Below are 20,898 nucleotides of genomic sequence, written 5' to 3' on the forward strand. Positions count from 1 at the left end.
GAGTCCGCATAGGTGAGCATGTGCTTGTCACAGGTATGGGCTGACCTGTATTTTTGTTACACCACAAGCTGGTCCTGCTAGTGATGCTGCCTCAGTAAACTTTCTATTGGCCAACCTTCTAATCAGCAAATTTCTAGCTCCTTTTTTTCTTTGCTTCCCCTTCTGCTTCCCTTTCCCGTTTTGCAAAGGGATAAAAGAAGGAGGAGAGGAAAGAACCCTAGCTGCAGAACCAGCAGGGCTAGGCATTGAACATGAGTAGCTCTTTGCCTGAGGACTAAACCCACTATCCGTGACTGCAAAGAGTCCAACAGTCATGTGGAAGCAGCTTATGGAAATGGCTTCTCTGATTGCCTCTTCCTGCCTTTTTTCTCTTTACTGCTCCACTGCCTGACCCATTCAAGCCCATGAGCTAGGTTTTTACTCCAACCAATCCATGAGACAGAAAAGTGTTTCTGACTATTAAGGGTTGGGGTGGTTCTTGTGGTTTTTTAATTCATCTTTGTATTTTTACTTGTGTATAAGAAAGCTAGACACAAGAGATTGTCAGAGAATCAAACAAGACACGGCAACCTCTAAATATATGCCAGCAATAACCTCAAGCTAGCAACACTGGGCAAGTCACCCTTTTCTTCATGTTGGTATGTTACAACTGGAGAGTAATCTACTAACTTTTCCAGCTCCCACAATGGATAGGAATCTGATATATGTTAGGTTATCCTAGGTTAACACTCATTGTCCATATTAATACCTGCTTCTGGCTGTGTTTATCGATCATCTAGCAAGAAGGTGACGTATTGCAAATGCACAGGACTGATGCTGATGTATTCAGAAGGTATTCACCTGGCTAATGGGGTGCATCTCCAAGCGTATTTATCTTTCAATCATTTCTCTGACTTCCTGCAAGACTACGGGTTTCCCTCAGGAGCCATCAGACCTTCTGCTTCTCCATCTACCGGGTTGACAAGAGATCCCTTTAGACTCCTCCACCCTGCTGCAGAAGGGGAGGGTACCTTCATTCTGAAGATTTAAAAAGGGATCCCCAAACCTGTAGGAGATCTCGTGACCCATTATCCCAAGAGAAGAAGACCTAAGATTTGCCACTGAACTGAATATGAAGGTGAGTGAGACTCTTTGGTGTGTGGGAAATATTTAGTTTGTAGTTAATGCTTTTCCATGTAAGTATAATATTTAGGAACCGCAGGGGGGGCTTGATATTTTTAACTTCAAAATGACCTGAGAGAAATATACACATAGTTATATTCAGTGTGCTTGAAACAACTGCACTGAAAAAATAAACTAATAGCATGGTGCACTCTCAAAGCCAGGATGAAATAAACCACCGTGAATCACAATGTTAGATGCTTTCTGTTGCCCATCACTGTTACCAATACGTGGATAATAACATGGTCTGTGCGAACAAGCAGAGGTGCAACTTATTCGCAGAGGATTCATGCTCAATGCTTTCATTTGCATGTGCTGCATCAGTGAACAAACTCCTAGAATCAAAAAAGCCTGTCTCGTGACACGTGTCTAATCGTGGTTGATACAAATTGGATGCTAAATTTTAAATTTTCCTTTTCCTGAGGAAGTAGTGATTCACTTTCCTGGATGGTTGGTTGGTTTGTTTGGAAAGGCAAGTCTCCTACATTTGCTTGTTGTCTCAACTCTGTTATTCAAGCTTTGGTAAAATCCAGATATACTTTATATTGCCTTTCCCCCTTAGTTCATGCATTATTCTACTTTCTGGAGAATGTAATGTCCTTGTAAATAGGAGCACAAATGGTGCTTGCCTCGATGGCAGTTCTCACCAGTATGGAACCTTTATAATGAATATAACTAAAGAGAATAATGTATGTTTGATTTAACATTCATCCTCCTATCAGATCACTGTGTATTGAAGCTGAAATAGCCACTGAGCCAAGAGGATATTTGATAGCAAGACAGGGAGAAAGAGTGACTGGAAATACCCTCACATTTAGATGTGAAGTTGAGAGGATCTACAGATCTGAAAAGCTTTTCCTGCACCTTGTGGTTCTTTGTTGTGCACAGGGACTGCGCAAACTGACAGCGGCTGCAATGGCGCTGTTCCTGGCAGCATCCTTCGTATCTTTCTCCTGGAGTGCACCTCAGGTAAACTGCTCGCTCAGGCTGAATGTGCAGCATCCATGAATCTCACAGGTTGGTGCAGTTTAAGTACTTGTACTGGTTAGTAATGACATGCAACATTGACGTGTCTCTTTTCTCTATTTTGGCATAAAGGCTCATTTCCAAAGGAGAAACTGGACTCCTCAGGCTATGCTCTATTTAAAGGGTGCACGTAAGTCCCAAGCCTTTTTTGTTTTGAGGAGGTAACTTTCATTACCACTGGATTATTCCTGATCTGCTTGGCTCCACACAAGCAGTAAACCTCCAAGGACGCTGTGGAGGTAGTTGTTCTGAGGCCTGCAGGGATGTGCTGATTAGTTGTTTTATCTTGTCATAGTTATTTCTTCTTGTCTCTGAAACAGTGGCATCACCAGTAGTAGTAGTATTTCGCAAAGAAATCAAAATGAAGAAAGCAAGTGTTGGAAGAAGAAAAGCAGAACAAAGCGCAGAAAATGTACATAGTTTAAAGCTTGATTGTAAAACCTGTTGGAAAAAGTTTCCTTATCTGAAATAATCTTAGAGGGGTTTAAAGACATACTGGATGTAGTTATCATTCCTAAGTCTTACTCAGGCATTATTGAAACATCTTCTCAAGCAATAGAACACATATTCCTATTACAAGCATCTTGCATTAGGGTTGGTATTAACACCACAACCACCTCTTCTAAGGAGAACTTGGATGTAAGTGTTATCAATATTGCGGTGTTAAGGTTGTGCAAATGATCTTTAGAGTTTCTATTGTTAGTTGAAAGTTAAAGAAGAATTAAATAGAAAGATAAAATTTAGAGCCAAAGAGAGATTTTGTTCTTTGATGCAAATCCCCAAGATTTAACAGAAATAAGTTTTTTTAAAAAATTATATTCTGAATTGTTTCAAAATTAAGAGCTATCAGGTGGGGTAGATATTAAGAGATCAAGAAAAATAGCTTCCTTGGAAAAAAAAATAATGGACCTCACAATCCAAAATGCAAAAGAGAGACAGTACAAACAATAATACCACAACATAAATATAGGCTCCAAACAACTGTAAGTGTAACTGAAAGAAGTTCTAGTGACATTAATTATTTCTGTTCATAAAAGCAAAGAATTTGGCCCTCTTTTGTTTTAATTCTTCCAACTGACTAATGCACTGTTACTTCTATACCAACCTTATTGATGCATAGGCAGTAATGTGATTTTATTTTTTTCAGTGGTTTTTTTTCATTTTTGAAATAGAAATATTCCTTTTAAAGGCCATACTTTATAGTCCAGCAAAGAGATTGAAGGCTTTTGACTGTACAGCAGGCATGGAAAGAGCGAGGAAAAGACAGTAAATACCTCCATACATACGGTTCCTACAGCAGGTGAACACAAGCATGAAATGTGCCGAAACACCAGTTCTATGGAATAACGTGCATTTTGGAGTGTTCCGGTTCAAGATGGGCTATTGCTGATTTGGAAGGACCCTGGGATGGACTTATGCCTCCCATTTTATGTTTGTAGAAGTAATGCTGTAACTTTGTAAACTGAAAAAAAACCACTGTAGGGATTGTGAAGTAGGAATTACAATGGATTTGGGAGGTTGTTTTCACCCTTTTCCCGCTGCTTTTGTAGAGGGACGTCGATTCATCTCAGATGAAAGGCAGCAAAAGGATCTGTATGACAGAATGCAGCTTGGTAAGTACATGTGCACAGTTGTATGTAACACATCAATCTTTCCTCAGATTATGGGAGAAATCTATGGAAACTGGAGGGGATTTGTCTTCCTGGAATCAAGTTCACGGAAGCAATTAAACTCCTTTTTGTTAGTTCCTTCATTCTAAAACGCACGTGATAAAGATGTCTGACTTTCCTCTCTCGTGTACCTGTGTGACTTCATTTATGTAAGTTCCAAGCTGACCTGGCTGTTAAGTGGGATTACCATCAGTACTTCTGACTTCCTATTTCCACTAGAAAAAAATCAAATCAAGTTATTAATTGTGCTGAATTGAGAAATGACAAAAGTAGATGACATTAATCCATGCTAGATAATATTTCTGGAGGAAACAGAATATTGTATCAGACTGAACATATGAAAAAAAGAAAATGTTCTTTTTACCTTCTAAGTGACTTTGAAATAGCCTCCTTTTAAAAAAGGTTGCTAGTCTCTTCAGTGTTAGATATTTATCGGGCTGGTTTTGAGCAGAGAATGTTATACAGTGAAGGAGACAACAGCATGTTTTTGTCTTTCGGTCTCTAGCTATAGAGATGAAAAAGCAAAGAGCAAAATAAAGAAATGTCGTCAAACACTAACAAACCATGCATCTTTGATTTTATAATTCTAGAAGCACGCAGCCAAAATGCAAATCCTTTATCTCTTTCTGAAGCTGCAGCACTGTTCCTTAGCTCCTTATGGAAAGCACAAGAAGGTAAACACATGTTTTGTCTTATCCTGACTTTTTAAAATGGGGTTAATCAGTATTTCATTTACTAACAATTTAGTAAATAGATCTAAAAGGTCTGGTTTGAAATGAGATATTATTCCACAGAGTGCATTGTGTTAGAGTGTACAGTTACACAGATTAGAACATGAATCAGATAAACAACAGTAGGTAAACTTTTGTATATTCTGCTTTTAATTTGCTTTTCAGATTTGTATTGGTTTAGATTCAAGGGAATGGCAATTTTGAATTGAATTTTCCAAAACAGAACTCTACTGGGGCTCCTTTTTCTGTAGCATATTTTTTGCTTGTGAAATTTTCATTCCTCTGTTGGATCTTACATCCTCGTGTAAAGGCTTAAAAGAATCCTTAAAACCCCCAGCACAGAAGCTGTGGGATTCACATCAGGGTCCTGAGAGGCACAGCTGGTGAGGGGTTCCAGTGACATTTAGAGGCAGAGCACTGAAATGGTCTGAAAATTCCCCAAATTCATTCATGTGTTCCTAGCCTCCCAGAGATATTGCCTAACCCTCCTGTCTCTGTATCCTCACCCCCTGCTCCCTCACCACCTGCTTACATGCTTCCTCACTTCAGGGCCTCAGAGCCCACATCTCCCTTCCACAATAACCCCCAGCAAAACCCAGCTACTGAGTCAGGCTGAAATAACTTGCGTTCCCTCCTGTCCTTCATGCATGTTGCACTCCCTTGGATGAAGATCCCCTTTCCAGTGTTCCCCAGCTCCCTCACCCTGCTATATATTTCACCTTTCCTCCATAGACCAGCTTTCCTGCTAAGCCATTATCCTGAACCCCTCGTCGTCTGATGCATACATACAGCTCACCGGGCTGAGACTCTACATCTATGCTATCCCTGTCCTCTGTCTTTCTACATTTTACCTCTTCAGGTGCATAGACTGCTTTTGGAAGTGGGTCTGGGGATAGGGAGGTTGTAAAAGGAGGATCCCCCCTGCAGGCTGCGGGGAGTCCCCTGGTTGCTGTGGAGGCTGTTGGAGCCTATACAATCCCAGGACTTTTTCTGAGTTACACTCTTCCCCTATTTGATTCAGAAGATGTCTAAAAGCTACCTTTGTTCTGGTTGTCCTGGTTGTGAGTTCCTTATTCATTGCTGTCATCATGATGGGAAAAAAAGAGCTCTACTTGCATTAGGAAATGTGAAGTAAAACCTTAGTAAAATCACAGAAATGAATGATAAGAGAGGCTTCTTACTGCCCTTGACATCATCAGCAATTAATAAATAATTGCTTGGCCATCACTGCAGTATCATCTCTCCCGAGGTATCTCCTCAGCACACACCTTTCCTGAAATGAAAAGAGGGTGTAAGGGTCACCTCACAGTATTTACCTGGTGTGTGTACAGATATGCTGGAGCCACTCCTGCTCTCACCACCTCCGAAAATCTCCCACTGTACCTCATGTAGTGCTGGGGCTTGAGGCTCAGCTCCCTCCCCCTGCTGTGGCAGAACTCCCCTAACCACAAAAATCCAGTGACGTTTCGACTGGGAGAGAAAGGCAAAATTAACAATGAACGCAGTGCTTTCGACAAACTATTTCAGAAGTTCTAGAGATAAATCAGTGACTGTCATTTGTGTGCTAACAAAAAGAGAAAATCCTTTCAAGTTCAAGATTCATAAATTTTAGTGGTACTCTCCTGCCTGCTGCCGCTGTTCCAGGGGAGACAGTGGACAGCAACAGCCCCCTGAAATGAAAGGGGCCATATCTGAGAAAGCTAGGAGGAACTGGCAGCTTGTCTGAAAAACACTGTGTGGAATAACATTGCCATCATTGTGGTAGGGAATACCAGGACAGCCAAACCTGGGTAAGCCATGCACTTTCAGAAGATCGCTTGCAGGTGATTTTAGAATCCTCTTGACTGAGAAAAACGTGTAAATAAAGAACAAATATGTTATTTTCTTCTGCATAAAAAATTTGTGCCTTGTACTAAGATACCTCTCCGGACATGGTTTGTATCTTTGCTTTTCAATTCCTACGTTTAAAATGGGAGAAGACGTGATTATTTCTACAGGTGCCTGCATCTCAGCTAAGCAGTCACATTACACTAGGCCTGTGCCTGAGGCACTTCTATCTCCTGCAAACTCTGGCTGACTGAACTTTCCTTTATCTACAACTTACTTTTCCCCATTGTGTTTTGTCTTACAGTTGAAGAAGAAAACAGTGATCACCCTGGCTACTTGACAGATAATCTAGCAAGCTGGTGAAATACTTCAAATGTCTTTAACATTTGTATTGCATAGACCCTGAAATCATGACTTGTGTAAACAAAGTATTTAATCCATCCTCACTTAAGTTCCCAAAGGGTGACGTATATATGCAATGCAAAATTTTGAATGCAAATGGATTAAAAGTTACTAGTCCAGATAAGGGAAGTATTTGTAAAGTTTGTGCTTTGTTTAGACCATTTTGTACGTCCACCCAGCATTTAAAATACACTGTACCATCTTACCTGAAAAGATGATTAAAGCCATCTTTTTGGACAACTGCTGTATTAAAAACAAATTTTCGATAGTCATTGGAAACATTTTACCACCTTCTACCCGGCTGTATATGGAAGCCTTTTTATTTCTGGTAAAGGTAGATTCTTTCACCACTTCACTGCTGGCCCTGTAAGCTGCTGATGGTCAATGTCGTCAGTGAGATACTAAACCAATCCAGCTATCTTTGGCTGCAAAGCCGGTGATTTACTTGTTTGCAGATATCTGTCACCACAGAGAAGAGGCGACAGCACTTACTCAGGCGTCGGTGCTGCCCCAGTTACACGCATGCAGAAACATATACTCTGAACAATCCTACTGAGCCGGTCCCACCATACAGAATTAGCAGGGGGATAGGTCTTACAGGGTCAGGGCCTCACGCGTGACCAGCATACAGGTGCCGCTGCTGCCAGGAGGGGCAGTACTGCTGGGGTTAGTGGGGGTGTACCGGGTACAAATCTAGCACCGCGCCTGGCAGTAGGCACACATAATAGTAATTGCATGGCTATTGTACTTGTGTTGGCTTGGGTTTTGAGTTGCAAAACTGGAATTATACATAAAGCCATTAATTATCATTCCATGCTGATAAGGATATATTTAACATTATTTATGTAGTTTTGTGGTCTGACTGGAAAGCCCTCTGTAGTCTTCATGTAATTAAAAAGTAGCCACGTGATTCTTGTGTCCAAGCAACTATGTTTTATTTTTTTAACCTTTATCCCTAGTCATGCTCTTCATCTTTCAACACTACTTTCCTCTGATCTTTCTCATGTCACTGTTAATTAATTTTGTTAACTCACACTAACTATAATGTAGCTCTTCCTAGACACAATGAAATGCAGCTGAAGGAACAGGGAAATTAATTTCTATCATGGGGCTATAGGCACTTTCATTAATTGTTTATAATCTATATCACTTCATGAAGGAACATAACTGGAGAAATCAAAATGTCCTTGTTTGTTCGTTTTTAAGCACTAATATGTCTTTCAATAGCAGTGTATGTTGTACGGCAGAACACATTCATGATGAACTTAATCTAAAGACCAATGGTATCTAACAGAATCTTTTCATTAGTTTAATTGCTTTGTTTAAAGCATACTCTGAATATCTCAGGTGCATCTAAGTTATTTTCGAGCATGTTTTACAGTATAATCAGTCAGTGCTCAGTCAAAAAGTAGAAGGCTTATACATCCTTAAGTTCATTAGTGTAATGAAATTCACTACGCCTCTAAATGTCCCAGAGATACAAAAACTGCATTAATCACGCTCCCAGTTGACTGATTTTGTATGCATTCCTGATCTAAGCTCACTAGCTTAAACAATTCTCTACAAATATCACAAAACAGAATAAACATTCTGCCTTATTGGTGAGCTGTTTGTGAAAACCTAATATTTTCAATCTGACAGATAAGTGCTTATGTAAGAGATAGCTGCTACCAAGCTTGTCAGATGTCAGTAACTGTTGGAAATGCGTGGCATTTTAGTTAGGCAATCTGTCGCCTTGACTGAATGAAAAGCCGTTCCCTCTAACACTGCAAATCCAGAAAGCAGAAAAGCGTTGCTGTAGTTAAATCGCCTTGCTACTGACAGCTAGTCCTAGCATTGAAGGCAGAACTAAAATAAGCCCAGAGGCATGAGGCAGAGGTCACTTTGGCCACTGTGGGACCATTTCTGAGAAGAACGGACACAGCATTCACATTAGTCACATCTCAAAAGTTGTGTGCTTTCTGTCACACCAGGCAGGTGCTCAAAGCATGTGAGCGTGCTGAAACACACACAGCTGGATTTGTGCATGATGTCACGCCAGCTCCCTGCCCTTCCCAGGGAACTCAAACACCATAAGCACTTCTAAGAGAACCTGCAACCTGGATCATACTTGTTTATTCTTCTCCTCTGGGACTTGTCCACAAAGAGCAAGCACAGCTGTCTTAATGTAACCCTAGGAAAACCTTTCCACTTTCCATATTGCCTGTGCTGTGCCTCCAACGTTTAGCAATATTTACAATACATATGGACTGACCTCATCTCTCAGCACTACAACGAAGCTGAGTCTGGACGGATGATAAATAGATGTTCACCAGTCTGTGGCTACTAAAACATTTTTAGGCAAGAAAGGAAGTGCCTGATCACTTTCAGATGATGCTAATGCAATTTTCATAGCAGAGAATTTGGGGTGGAATGCTTTTTTTGTCCATACAACAGTGCATCAAAATACAAGCAATAATGTCAGATTTCTTGACATATTTTTTTTAAGCCAACTTTAACTTAAAATGAATATGCCCTTTAAATGTTATTTTGTTGGGACTTTCAGCCATTACATTCTTTGACTCTGCAAGGAAACTTTGATTAAAAGCACTCTGGGGAAGAATATATATTTATGAACTCACAAAATGCAGTTGTTCTCCACTTAGTAAACTGTGTGAAGGAAAATATTTGCAGTATCTTTGCTTTCACCATTTTCATATGAAAAATATTCATTGTTTTAATTACTTCTAAAAAGGCTAAAAATTAGTGAGTCCTTTTAAATCCAATTAAATTTTGCCATAAAAGTCTGAACCTGTCTTCTGAGACTAGTTACTCGTTCAGATAACCAAATCAGCTTAAGAATGAAAGTCCAATTTTAAAACAGGTTTTAGGTGGGCAAGAATACATATAGGCGCCTAATCCCTTTTATCCTATATGGCTTATAGTAAGAACCACATCATCAAATGTTGAAGTGTTTGAAGAGTAGGTGTCTAATCAAGGTTGGACATCTAGGCTCCCCCGGGATTGACAGTGCGGGTAAACACCTCCAAAGGTTACACAGTCCTGCCTGTTGAAGAACAGGCTGAATCAATTCCTGGAAATGTATTTTCTTGAACAACATGAGAAATTTTTGATGCACAAAGTTCTAAAATAGAAGATTAATCTTGTTTCTAATGTCTTCATGTCAAGATCTACTTCTGAAGAGCATGTTCAGGTACTCTCTGCATCTCTAGAAATTGAAATACTTGTTGTGGTTTAACCCCAGCCAGCAACCAAGCATCATGCAGCTGCTCGCTCACTCCCCCCCAGAGTGCAATGGGGGAGAGAATCAGAAGAGCAAAAGTGAAAAATACTTTTGAAAGCTTTCTGTAAGAACGAAATGTCTAGTTCTCGTTGTGAGGTTCAATTATTCCCCGAGAACATTGAAGTTTGAGGTGCTTCTCAAAGTTATGTCTGTGGGGCAGACGTGTTCTTGGAATTCTTTTAGCATTATTTGTTATGATTAGATCTCTTCTAGAAGTGAAATAAACCATGGACTAACTGGGAAATTGGAAAGAACTAGAGTTACTCCTCTTTGAATGTTGTCACATTGCTCTATGGCATGTAGGTCTGTCTGCAGGGGAAGGTATTACTTCAGGGAATTTTGTCATTCTCTTTAGCCAAGTCACATTAATTTCCTCCTAAACCAGTTTGTTAACAAACTTAGAATCTGAGACAAGATGAAAACAATAAAAGAGACATACCAGAGGAATCAGAAAATAAATGGTCTGCTGTTTATTGTGGGTCTAAATGTCTTTAGAAAAATGACTTAATTTGTCTCTCAAATTCAAATGCCCACTACATAAGACTTTATATTGTTCCACAAGCAGGATGTTTCATCACTGGATCAAGACACTTCTGTGTATTGCAAAAAAAATTTTAAATGATGTAAGCTTACAATAAACAGCATAAGGAAATAGAAAGACCATTTTCTTTTCAGTGTATCTTTTTCAACCCTGCCAAGGCTTCCCCAGTGTAACACTTCTGTTTCCCTAAATTTTTTGAGCTCTGGCTTAAAGTTCATGTTAGTTTAGGAGGCGAAAAGAGAAACATAAAGGAAGCAGGAATTAATGTGGGGCACCCATAATGGACCTATCAGCATAGATTATGATTAATATAGATAATTATGTAGAGAAAGGTGTGCTTTGCAGTTTGTATAAGGTCCTGAGAGGACTGTCACATTCTCTAGGTTTATTAAGCTTGAGAAATCTCTTCTACCTCAAAGAGACACAGAAAAATTGTCATTTAAACTACTTTCAAGGTGGAATAATATTAGGCTTTCCAACAGTGTAGCTCAAGTAACATTTAAGATTCCCCTAATTATATCTCACTGTCCTTAACACAAAGCTTGCCAAGCCTACAGGAGAAACTGTTGAATGGATGGAGAGACCCTGCCAGGGTCAGAGCAATGAATTCAGTTCCTGTATTCTCCATGCTGCTTCTTTTTTCCTTGTGGCAATACTCCAAGAGAAAAGGGAGACTTTATGTTTTGCCTATCCCTTTCAGCTTCCTCATCCTCATCATATCTTTCATCCTCATCTTCATCTTCGCTGTGGTGAGGGCTGGAATGTTGAGAGACAGAAGGTGATGGTGGCACCGATGAAGGCCTGGGGTACCTGAAACCTTCCGTCTGGCAAAGAGAGAAGCAAGTTGTATGTATTATTGCGGTTCTCCTCAATTGGTTGTATACAGCAATGTAAGGCTATCAACACTTCAAAGGAAACCAACAGTGGGATGTAAGCTAGACCTGTTCTGCACTCTAAAATTAAACTCTCCTGAACCCAGATCCCCTCAGTCCTTCTCTGCCAGTAAGTACACACTTATATGGCAGTGATCTTTAGTCTCTGCCATAAACAATATGCTGCCCTTCCAGCACTGCCTTTTGTAAAATATATTTATTGAGCCTTAAAACTGCTGACACAACACAAAATCCTTCTGTATTCTGTACTCAGAATATGCTTATTGAAATACAGAGGTTTTCTAGTTATAACGTCAGTGTCTAAAAACCAGAAGCAAGCAAGGGGGTTTGGTCTGAGCATCCTTATCTCCTCCTTATTTAAAAATAAATAAGTTGCTCTCTGGAGGTGTCTGGAGGTTTGGTTTCAACTAACATTGCTCTTACATTGGATATGAGCAGCCTCCCTTCTCAAATTGGTGCTAATATAAACTATGCAAGAACTGTTTAAAGGTGTGCCTTTCAACTGAACCCTTGCAGTTCCAGCCATAGCCTCATCCTCACATACCATGTTTAGATGAAGGCAATACATTGCCTTGCTTTCCCTAGAACATCCTTTTCTCAGGTCCCATTCGATTTGGTTTGTGCAGAACGTCTCCATGGCATTTATCAGAAGCAGAATTAGAAGCTTCCACTCTTCTAATAGGAATTTCTAGACCAGCTGAGGAACTGGCCCTTAAGTGCCATAGTTCCACCCAGGCCACTCTAAGTCACCTGAAGAACTGTTCCTGCATTGCACCCGGTACCCCTGGTGTTTGCATCTAATACCATTACAACTCCTGAGTGGAGCTAGGGTTTACAAATTGTTGAGCTTGTAACTGTAAGTTCCTACTTCCCTTCAGTTAAAAGAAAACTTGCTGTCTTTTCTCTCTTTCTGAGACAGACCAACAGACATTCTCTCTCTCTCTCCCCCCCTCCCTCTCTCCCCCTCCCTCCTCTTCCACCCCACACCCCCCCACCTCCCCCTCCATACAGTAGCTAAAATGAAGATGAACTCATCTCCAAAATTCGACTGTACCTTTGGTGGAGCACTTGGTTCCATCTCAAATTTATCTGGGAATGTTCTGCTGAGGGCCAAGTGTCTGGCATGCATGTAATACTGCAACATAAAACAGAAGCCTTTACAAGTCAAGTAAGTCTTGGGTAGATTTAAGAAAGAAAAAAAAAAAGAACATAAAATTAGTATCTTCTAAAAGATGACGCTGAACAAAAGCTAAACATGTTTTCAGTTAAGCATCCAATTGATATCACTGCTTGTAACACACACGTTGCAGTGAAGTAGCGCACCATTCATGTTAGATTCACACTGAAGCAGAGTCTGGAACAGAAGCTGAATAAGGTTTCTGTAAGACTAAGATGTATTAAGATGGAAGCCAGCACTTGTCTCAGTCTGTATTGCTCTTACTAAGAGACAGGTATTCTTTATCTCTCAAGATAGAATTGGCTCTTTTTTAACGAGGAAAATGTATACCTTTCAGTGTGCATGTGAAATAACACACATAAACTTTGGACTCATCCTTGCATAGGAAGCATGTGTAACAGTTACAGAGAAGTAATATTTATGAGTTTACTGAAGCCTGGTATTTAAGGATTTGGCAAAAATATTTACGGATCCACTATATTCATGAGTCTGCATCACATGCGTGGAAAAAGCAGCTTGTCGTGTCAGGGTCTTTTGCTGTGTTGGGAACTGTATAAACAGAAAGGTTCACACACAGGTATCAGGGCAGGACAAGGTCCAAAATAGCTACAAAACTGATACACGTGCATCCACTTCTTTGCTCCTGTGGACCTGAGAATACTGCCTTGCAACTGGCTTCTTAGTAGACAGTACTGCAGTGTTTTCTATGTCAAATTAAAAATACTGGTTTGCCTTTAAGGCACAGAGGTACTTTAGAAGTGTTGAGGACCCACAAGGCCAGGGAGCATTTTAGGAAGAACAGGTAGGATTTTTGAAAGAGTCCAGATGACTTTGGAGCACAAATTGTACTTAGTGTAGGGTTGCCAGCGTTGTCAGAGACACAAGCTTTTCACATTGTCTTCAGCACCGGGAGCACAAAGACCTCAATGTGACTGGCTTCTGCTCTAACCTATTCAGTTAAATCACGTCTCTCCTTACCACTGGAGAATGGAAGCATTACACTGAAACATAAGGGCAGGCTTTGCCTTTTCAGAACAATGATGTCTCCTTGCATTGCAGCATGATGCCGAAGACTGCTAGAGAGATCTATGTGTCTGTGTCTGGAATTTTTAATACTTCTGTTACATAGTTTCACACACCCTGCCTAAGTATCTCCAGTCCAACAGATCTGAGAGCCTCTCAGTTCGGTTTCTTTGGATGATCCTCTGGCGACGGGACTGCTGACAAAACCCATACAGGAACTGAGTCAGCTGGTTGCATGATTCATCAGGTGAGCGGAACCTTCTGTCAACTATGTAGATGCCTGAAGGACACAAAAAAAGGCAAAGATGAGTAAAACTGAAAATGGTATCTGACCTCTTACATTTCCATCCTACTTTCTGTCACATAGTCTTACAAACATTACATGTATTATATGTTCTTTTTAGTGTTAGAAGACAGTTATATCTGGAATATTCCTCAACATTCTGATGGAATGAAAAGCTGCAGAGAAATGTGTATTTTTTTATTTTAATTTTCTTTACTTTTCAGGATTAAATTCAGCAAATTATTCAAAATTTGGAATCTTTGTTGTTGTTGTGTAACTATAGAATCATAGAATCATTTAGGTTGGAAAAGACCTTTGAGATTATTAATCCAACCATTAACCCAGGACTGCCAAGTCCATCACTATGTCCAAAAGGATTCAAGAGTTTCTGGATAAAGACATATCATTTTTATCTCCCATGATTACTGACTGCTTAAAAAACCAACTAGTGCTTTCATAGTTTGCAATAGAATTTATAAATGTAGATGGTCAGAATTAGCTTGTAAAGGGGAGGTTGTATTTTCTGTAGAAATATAAGTGTTTCCATAGAGATAGCTATCTTGTATACATTAGTCAATATACAATCCTGGCAGAGAGAGCGCCAAGGTAAAATTTGCCTCTATGTAGTTTGTGGAGATCAATACTTTATTCTTGCACCTTCTTTACACCAGTGTGTTGGGAAGAATAAGGCAGTAGACCTCAGCTATCTTAATGGACAAGACAGACACAAAACTACCTTAACTGAAGTGCTTGTTGTCCCCTAGGAAATGTACAGCCATTTATGTCAACGCTCACATCTATGTTTTGGCAGAGAAGAGCAGGTGAGCTATACTCTTGGTCTGTGACCTTTCTGAAGGTTCTCAATGAGATATCTACCCAGGCAGGTGTAGCTATATTTTGCAACCAGCTCTACCCCTGCCCCTGGGTCAGGGCATAGTGGGTACCAGTCTGGAGCTTCCACTGCCTGATGGTGCAGACAAGCCAAGGTACTTAGAAAGAGGCCTTAGTTTGGGCACATTTTCAATATTGTCTTGAGACACCAGGAGTTGGCTACCTTCCCCCTCATCACATTCCAATCACAAACTATTTCTAAACATTTATGAACAAGTTCTTATTTGTAAGTAGATTCCTTTTATTTTCACAGGTTTATTTTTTAGACTACATGATAATTTATTCTTTGGTGTGGGCAAGTTCACTGGCCTCAAAGTCCCAGTACATCCTTCTCGGACTATTCAAAGAGAAGCAGATTTTCACTGCTTCTTTGGAAGGGCTCAGAGTGTAACCAGAGGCATTAAAGGGAAGTGCTGGGAGACTCTAGACTGGTATGAGGAGTGCTGAGTTTGGAAAGATAAGCCAGACAAAAGGTTAAAGGGAGACAAAAAATGAGAGAACCTGGAAAGGGTTTGCATAAATATGAAAGCTTGAGCAGCTTGTTCAACATAATGAAATATTCAGAACTCTGATTATATTGCCCCAATGAACTACACTGCACTAGTTAAAGCATGAAATTGAGCAGCAACAGCATTGTTGCTGTGCTTTTTGCTTTCCCAACTCAGAGGCGGTATGTTGATAGGGTGTTAAAAATTTTACCATAAGCCGCTGGGTCAGCAACATGTTCCTGCATGAAACAGCCGAATCCAGAAAGGTTTGTGGTTACACTGGGAATGCCCATCACAGTACATTCAGCTGCCAAAAGAAACAGACAAAAAGCCTTTCAGGGCAATATGCTTTGAATAGTTTCACCTTGAGAGAAAAAACGAAAAAGAAACAGGCAGACAGAAGGTCCCATAACACTAGGGCTGCTCTGAAAATGTCAAGTGAAAACTATTATGCTTTGCTGTGGATTTGGAGAAAAAGAAGAAAGAAAGAAAAAGAAATTTTAAAAAGAAAATTTCACATTGTTTGTAAGAACATATATTTGTGACTCCCAGCAGCTAAACTGCAAATTTTCTGGGAGTCCAGTGTTGAAACAGAGAACCCAACAAATGCTCTTTAGAGGGGCACTCCAACTTTCAGATGTGTGTCGAGACTACAGAAGGTATTTTGGAGGACACAAAAACCCCAGGCACCTAGGCTTTGATCTTCATATGTATCCAAGTTCATAGTTTGCACTGATTTCATCAGGTGTTAAATGTGTTTTGTAAATCTGGCCCAAGTTTTTTAAGTCAGAAACTATATGCTGTCTGTATTTTTAGAAATTTTCATTCAATTCTGTGAAATTCTCTACCACTGCATGTAGTTGTGGAAAATATCTTTGATATGGTGTTACATAATTCTATAAAACTTAATTGTTATCTGGAATTAAATCCATTGAATTATGTCAACTGGTAGCATCAGGTTTCTTGCCCTACTTTTTTCAATATGCACATTCCTCTAAATCTTCTTTTCAAATCCTTGAATCAAGTTAAGAATGAAGTCTAAAAAATGACTTTTTGTTCTAAAGCCACATAAAATCAAAAGATTACATGTTAGTATGGGAAAGGGTCCAGCGCAGGGACAAATGTGAGTAGTTGTCAGTCAGTAGATGCCATTTTATACCACCTTGCCCCCAAATTTTGCCAGCAGTAAGACCTTTGCACTGCAGAGGAAACAGAGTCAAAAGAGTTTTTTCAGCACTCCAGAAGAAACTGGCTGCAAAGCTATTCTGCATCAACAGAATGGGTATACTTCACCTAGTATTGAAAGATGAATACAGATTGCCTACCTGGAGTGTAACCCCAGGGTTCGTAGTACGATGGAAATACACCAAGGTGGCAGCCTCTAACAAAATCCTCATAGTCCAAGGGCAGCAACGGGCTTGTTGAAGAAAGAAACTCTGGATGTAGGATCACCTGGATATTCAAAACTTACATTAGAGGTGAAAGAAAACCATCTTCAATACATTTTAACTATCAATTAGCTCAAGCAATTTCTTCACTCTGGTCTTTTCCTAAGTATCTGGACAACACCTCCTTTGCCCATCTGTTACTTAATTGACTTCCCACACTGAAACATATCTTCCCTGTGTAGTCTTGTCCTGGAAACAGTACTGATAACGAACCCTTTTTCTGGACAGTTCTTGAGCTTTATCCTTGTTGATCAAGGAAGACAATGAGCACTGAGAATTATGCTTAAGGCCGTGGCATTTAGCAATACTTAATTTGATTCTCTTGGACTGTTGTGCCAAGGTACAGAGTATTGGGATGCCTTGTTCAAGAGGAGGCCTCAGGAGAATACAGCACTTCTGAGCTTCACAGCATCCAACTGAAATACAGGAATGCTTATGGTTCTTTCAAGAAGTGAAAGAATTATTAAACCAGGCATATTATAGCCCCATGGGCCTGAGCGAACCTCATCAAGTTCAACAAGGCCAAGTGCAAAGCCCTGCACCTGGGTCAGAACCTCTCCTAGTATCAATACAGGCTGAGCACAGAATGGATTGAGAACAGCCCTGAGGAGGAGGCTTTGGGATGCTGGTGGAAAAAAAGCTCAACATGGCCTGGCAATGCGCACTTGCAGCCCAGAAAGCCAACCAAATCCTGGGCTGCATCAAAAGAAGCGTGGCCAGCGGGTTGAGGGAGGTGATTCTCCCCCTCTACTCCACTCTGGTGAGATCCCACCTGCAGTGCTGTATTCACCTCTGGGGCCCCTAAGATAAAAAGGACATGGACCTCTTGGAGTGAGTCCAGAAGAGGGCCATGAAGATGATCAGAAGGCTGGAGCAGCTCCCCTATGAAGACAGGCTGAGGGAGTTGGGGTTGTTCAGCCTAGAGAAAAGAAAGCTTCAGGGAGACCTTACAGCAGTCTTCCAGGTTCTAAACAAGGCCTACAGGAAAACTGGAGATGGACTTTTTACAAGGACCTGTAGTGACAGGACAAGGGGTAATGGTTTTAAGCTGGAAGAGTGTAGATTTAGATTAGATATTAAGAAGAAATTCTTTACTGTGAGGGTGGTGAAGCACTATAAAACGTTGCCCAGAGAAGCTGTGGATGCCCCATCCCTGGAAGTGTTCAAGGCCAGGCTGGATGGGGCTCCGAGTGACCTGGTCTAGTGGAAGGTGTCCCTGCCCATGGCAGGGGGTTGGAACTAGGTGATCTTTAAGGTCCCTTCCAACCCAAGCCATTCTGATTCTATGATCCTCTGCCTAGGCTAACTAACCTTGCTGGAAGACAAAGCTTATTGGGCTAATGTCCTGCTTTCAGGACCCAGGCTAGTTTATCTGCACGTCTCTGCAGGGCTTGAGGTCACTGACTTACATTCCTCTACTAAGGAGAGAAATGCCTTGTACATGCTGTCCAGTCAGTTTTGGGAGGGAGAAGCATGAGGAAAGGGTTTAACCTTCTCTGGGCTTTTTCCCCACATAAACCTACTGCAGCCATTATTCCATGTCAAGGATATGCTTTTATCCTTTCTTAATAATATACTCACGTGAGTAAATCAACACATGAATGCATTCAACCAGTAAGTGGTCTGTAAACTCATTATGCAAGCTTATTTGACTCCAGTGAATCAAATAAGATTTTCCATTGGCATTGCTGAGGCTGTTTTTCACATGCCAACGGTGTCTGAATGGATATAGCATACATCTCTCAAAATTGCTTTCCATTTGAAGTTTACAGAAATTTTGTCCATGACATTCAGCTCATTTAGTATTAAGCCTGTTCATGCAGGAGGTATTTTTCCAGTGGTGATGACAGGTTTGTACAAACTTGACATATACGTAGCCAATCAAGTCTACTGAGAAGCAGGAAGAAGTGTGTGCAGTGTTTATATGCTATCTGCTTTCTCATGAATTCAAGCAGTTAGTTCTGAAGACTTTTTCATTACATTTATATACAGTGCATCCTTCCACCCTACTTTTGTTACATCAAGTTTATTATTACCATATAATGCTCTCAGAGCTCATTGGAGACCCACACTTGGCAGAGAATGCGTTAAGCCAGGAAGAAGCAACTAGGAAGTTGAGGAAAATGTCTACTCAGTTATTGCCATGGGTTTAAAAACCGAAACACTGGGAACAAATGATATGTCATTGTAAGAGATACTATGGATCTGACGTTAAAAATGTTTGGAACAGAAAAAAATGCAATTTTAGGTTCTACTTTGAATAGATAGATGATGAGATAGTCATAGTTAGCGAAGAGAATGTCAGACATTCCCAGACCAAAACAGACTTTGGCACACTTATGAAAGCAGGAGATGATCATTTCTGTTGTCTGGCAAGATAGACATGGAAGTCAGGAAAGGATTTATTTACATGCATCGAGCTTCAACAGTTATGTAAACAAGACCACAGCAGGAATGGGAAGTATTTCTGCTCAGGATCAAAGCCCTGGTTACCTTCTACAGCAAACACTAAGCGTCAGGGTGCTGTTCTTAAGAGACAAACCAATACTCCAGAAATGTCTGTGCTCAAACTCTGACCTCCAGTTTTAAGCAAATGAATCTATTACAGAGTTTTACATCTGGGTGTAAATGACGTGTGGCACTTTCTGAATTTCAGGAGTAGTAGCTCCTCATTCAGTACAGGAGGCAGCAATGAAAACAAATCCCTAACATCAGATTTCTAATTTGGTTAAACGTCAACTGAGGATATCTGTGAAGTGACTACTTGTTATTCCTGGAAACTAAGGAAGCGGGAGGTCTATCAGTATACTACATTAGTAAAATACTTCCTTATCAAGAAGTTGACTGCATTCCCCATGATAATGATCCAGAGTGAGACTGTTTAAAGAAATTCCATTTTATATCTAAAATGAAAATGACAGAACGTACCTTTACTCTGTCTGTCCGGTTATTGAAAAGGCCAATGCGTCGGATGGTGTTGAGGATTGGATCATTGCCATCGTCAATCATGTTGTGGGTGGTCACTGGGGGCAGACAGTGTCGCTAAAGAGAGAAAAGACAATCCAGAAGCCAGACAAAACCATTGCAAAAAAGTCCTGTTACCATTTTCCAAAGTTAGTGGAAGACAGCAGGATATTTTGTTATCAATGCAAATAGGTTTTTACCCTTTCAATTTAAGGTAAGAAGAAAGTTGCAATCATATAATATTGTCTTCTGTATAACCAAGGCCATAAACGAGACCATAAAATCTGTCACAGGACTTGTTTCACTTACCTCAAAATACATGTATTTGTACTACCTTTTAGAAAGGTCTACCATTTAATTTTAAAGGTTTTTAGACAATACATTATGTCTCTTAAGAGATTGGGTTTGCGTATCTAATAAAAATGGAAGAATCCAGGCTTCAGGAACAATGCAAAGTTCACACTTAATGAAGAAGAAAAGAATTAGGAATTTTGGTGTCCTGCATGTAACTGGAGGAATATTCGTGAATTCCTCAGAAGAATTAGTTTGGGTTGTACTCTCATTAGAAACAGTCACAGGTGATCTTTAAATGCTACTGATGAGAAGCATATTTGCTGAAAACTTCATTTCAATGCATGCATATTGCTATCTGTCATACACAATCCTTGTACACAGTCATGTTTATCATTTATACTAGATATTTGTGTAAACAATAAATTTTCTGACCTGAGTTGAAAAGATGGCTCTTTTCATAATGGTCATATCATCTCGGTCAAGAATCTTGTTCAGGTCTGGAATTTCTCCTCTGTGGAGGCAACACAGAACCTATTTTACCAAATAGCTGTATAAAGAAAATTAAGAAACAGCAAACAAGGTCTGATCTGAGGCCTGCTGATGTCAACATGAATCTTTCCTTTGTTTCATGAGCCTTCTATATTCCCTACATTTTGTTCTCCCATACACTTGCCGACTTTCCAATCAGCTTCCAAAAAAGCTAAAGAATTCTTTTTTTCTATTTGTCAGCCATAGCTTGGTTTTGCTGAAGTTCCAGTCATCTAATCTGTGCTTTGGGTCATTCACTTCCAACTGT

The 20,898-nt window shown here is 40.2% G+C and overlaps 2 protein-coding genes across 4 annotated transcripts in view; one reads left to right on the plus strand and one right to left on the minus strand.

The window, feature by feature from the left end:
• The first annotated feature begins 539 nt into the window (after positions 1 to 539).
• On the plus strand, positions 540 to 7,727 carry SPX (spexin hormone). Its single transcript, XM_014287017.3, has 6 exons — positions 540 to 1,117; positions 2,050 to 2,130; positions 2,260 to 2,317; positions 3,738 to 3,800; positions 4,448 to 4,531; positions 6,720 to 7,727. The coding sequence occupies exons 1-6, from the start codon at positions 1,112 to 1,114 to the stop codon at positions 6,776 to 6,778; spliced, it is 351 nt and encodes a 116-aa protein (XP_014142492.1). The 5' UTR covers positions 540 to 1,111; the 3' UTR covers positions 6,779 to 7,727.
• A 2,820-nt stretch (positions 7,728 to 10,547) lies between these two features.
• Positions 10,548 to 20,898, minus strand: part of GYS2 (glycogen synthase 2) — a 47,401-nt gene continuing 37,050 nt past the window's right edge. For all 3 annotated transcript variants that reach the window (XM_027797417.2, XM_005433675.3, XM_027797418.2), the window contains exons 10-16: positions 20,535 to 20,613; positions 19,773 to 19,886; positions 16,722 to 16,848; positions 15,608 to 15,703; positions 13,851 to 14,014; positions 12,589 to 12,669; positions 10,548 to 11,465 (exon numbers count right to left, since the gene is read on the minus strand). In XM_027797417.2, coding sequence (XP_027653218.1) covers positions 11,250 to 11,465; positions 12,589 to 12,669; positions 13,851 to 14,014; positions 15,608 to 15,703; positions 16,722 to 16,848; positions 19,773 to 19,886; positions 20,535 to 20,613 — 877 coding nt within the window. In that variant the 3' untranslated portion in view covers positions 10,548 to 11,249. The remainder of the gene's footprint in view (positions 11,466 to 12,588; positions 12,670 to 13,850; positions 14,015 to 15,607; positions 15,704 to 16,721; positions 16,849 to 19,772; positions 19,887 to 20,534; positions 20,614 to 20,898) is intronic.

The sequence above is a fragment of the Falco cherrug genome, chromosome 5 (assembly GCF_023634085.1).
Source record: "Falco cherrug isolate bFalChe1 chromosome 5, bFalChe1.pri, whole genome shotgun sequence".
NCBI lineage: Eukaryota > Metazoa > Chordata > Aves > Falconiformes > Falconidae > Falco > Falco cherrug.

Bases quoted from the DNA above. Each gene is read 5' to 3' on its own strand.
- SPX (XM_014287017.3), top strand. The intron at 3,801-4,447 runs GTAAGTACATGT...TTATAATTCTAG, and splicing joins GTATGACAGAATGCAGCTTG to AAGCACGCAGCCAAAATGCA. The intron at 4,532-6,719 runs GTAAACACATGT...TTTGTCTTACAG, and splicing joins CTTATGGAAAGCACAAGAAG to TTGAAGAAGAAAACAGTGAT.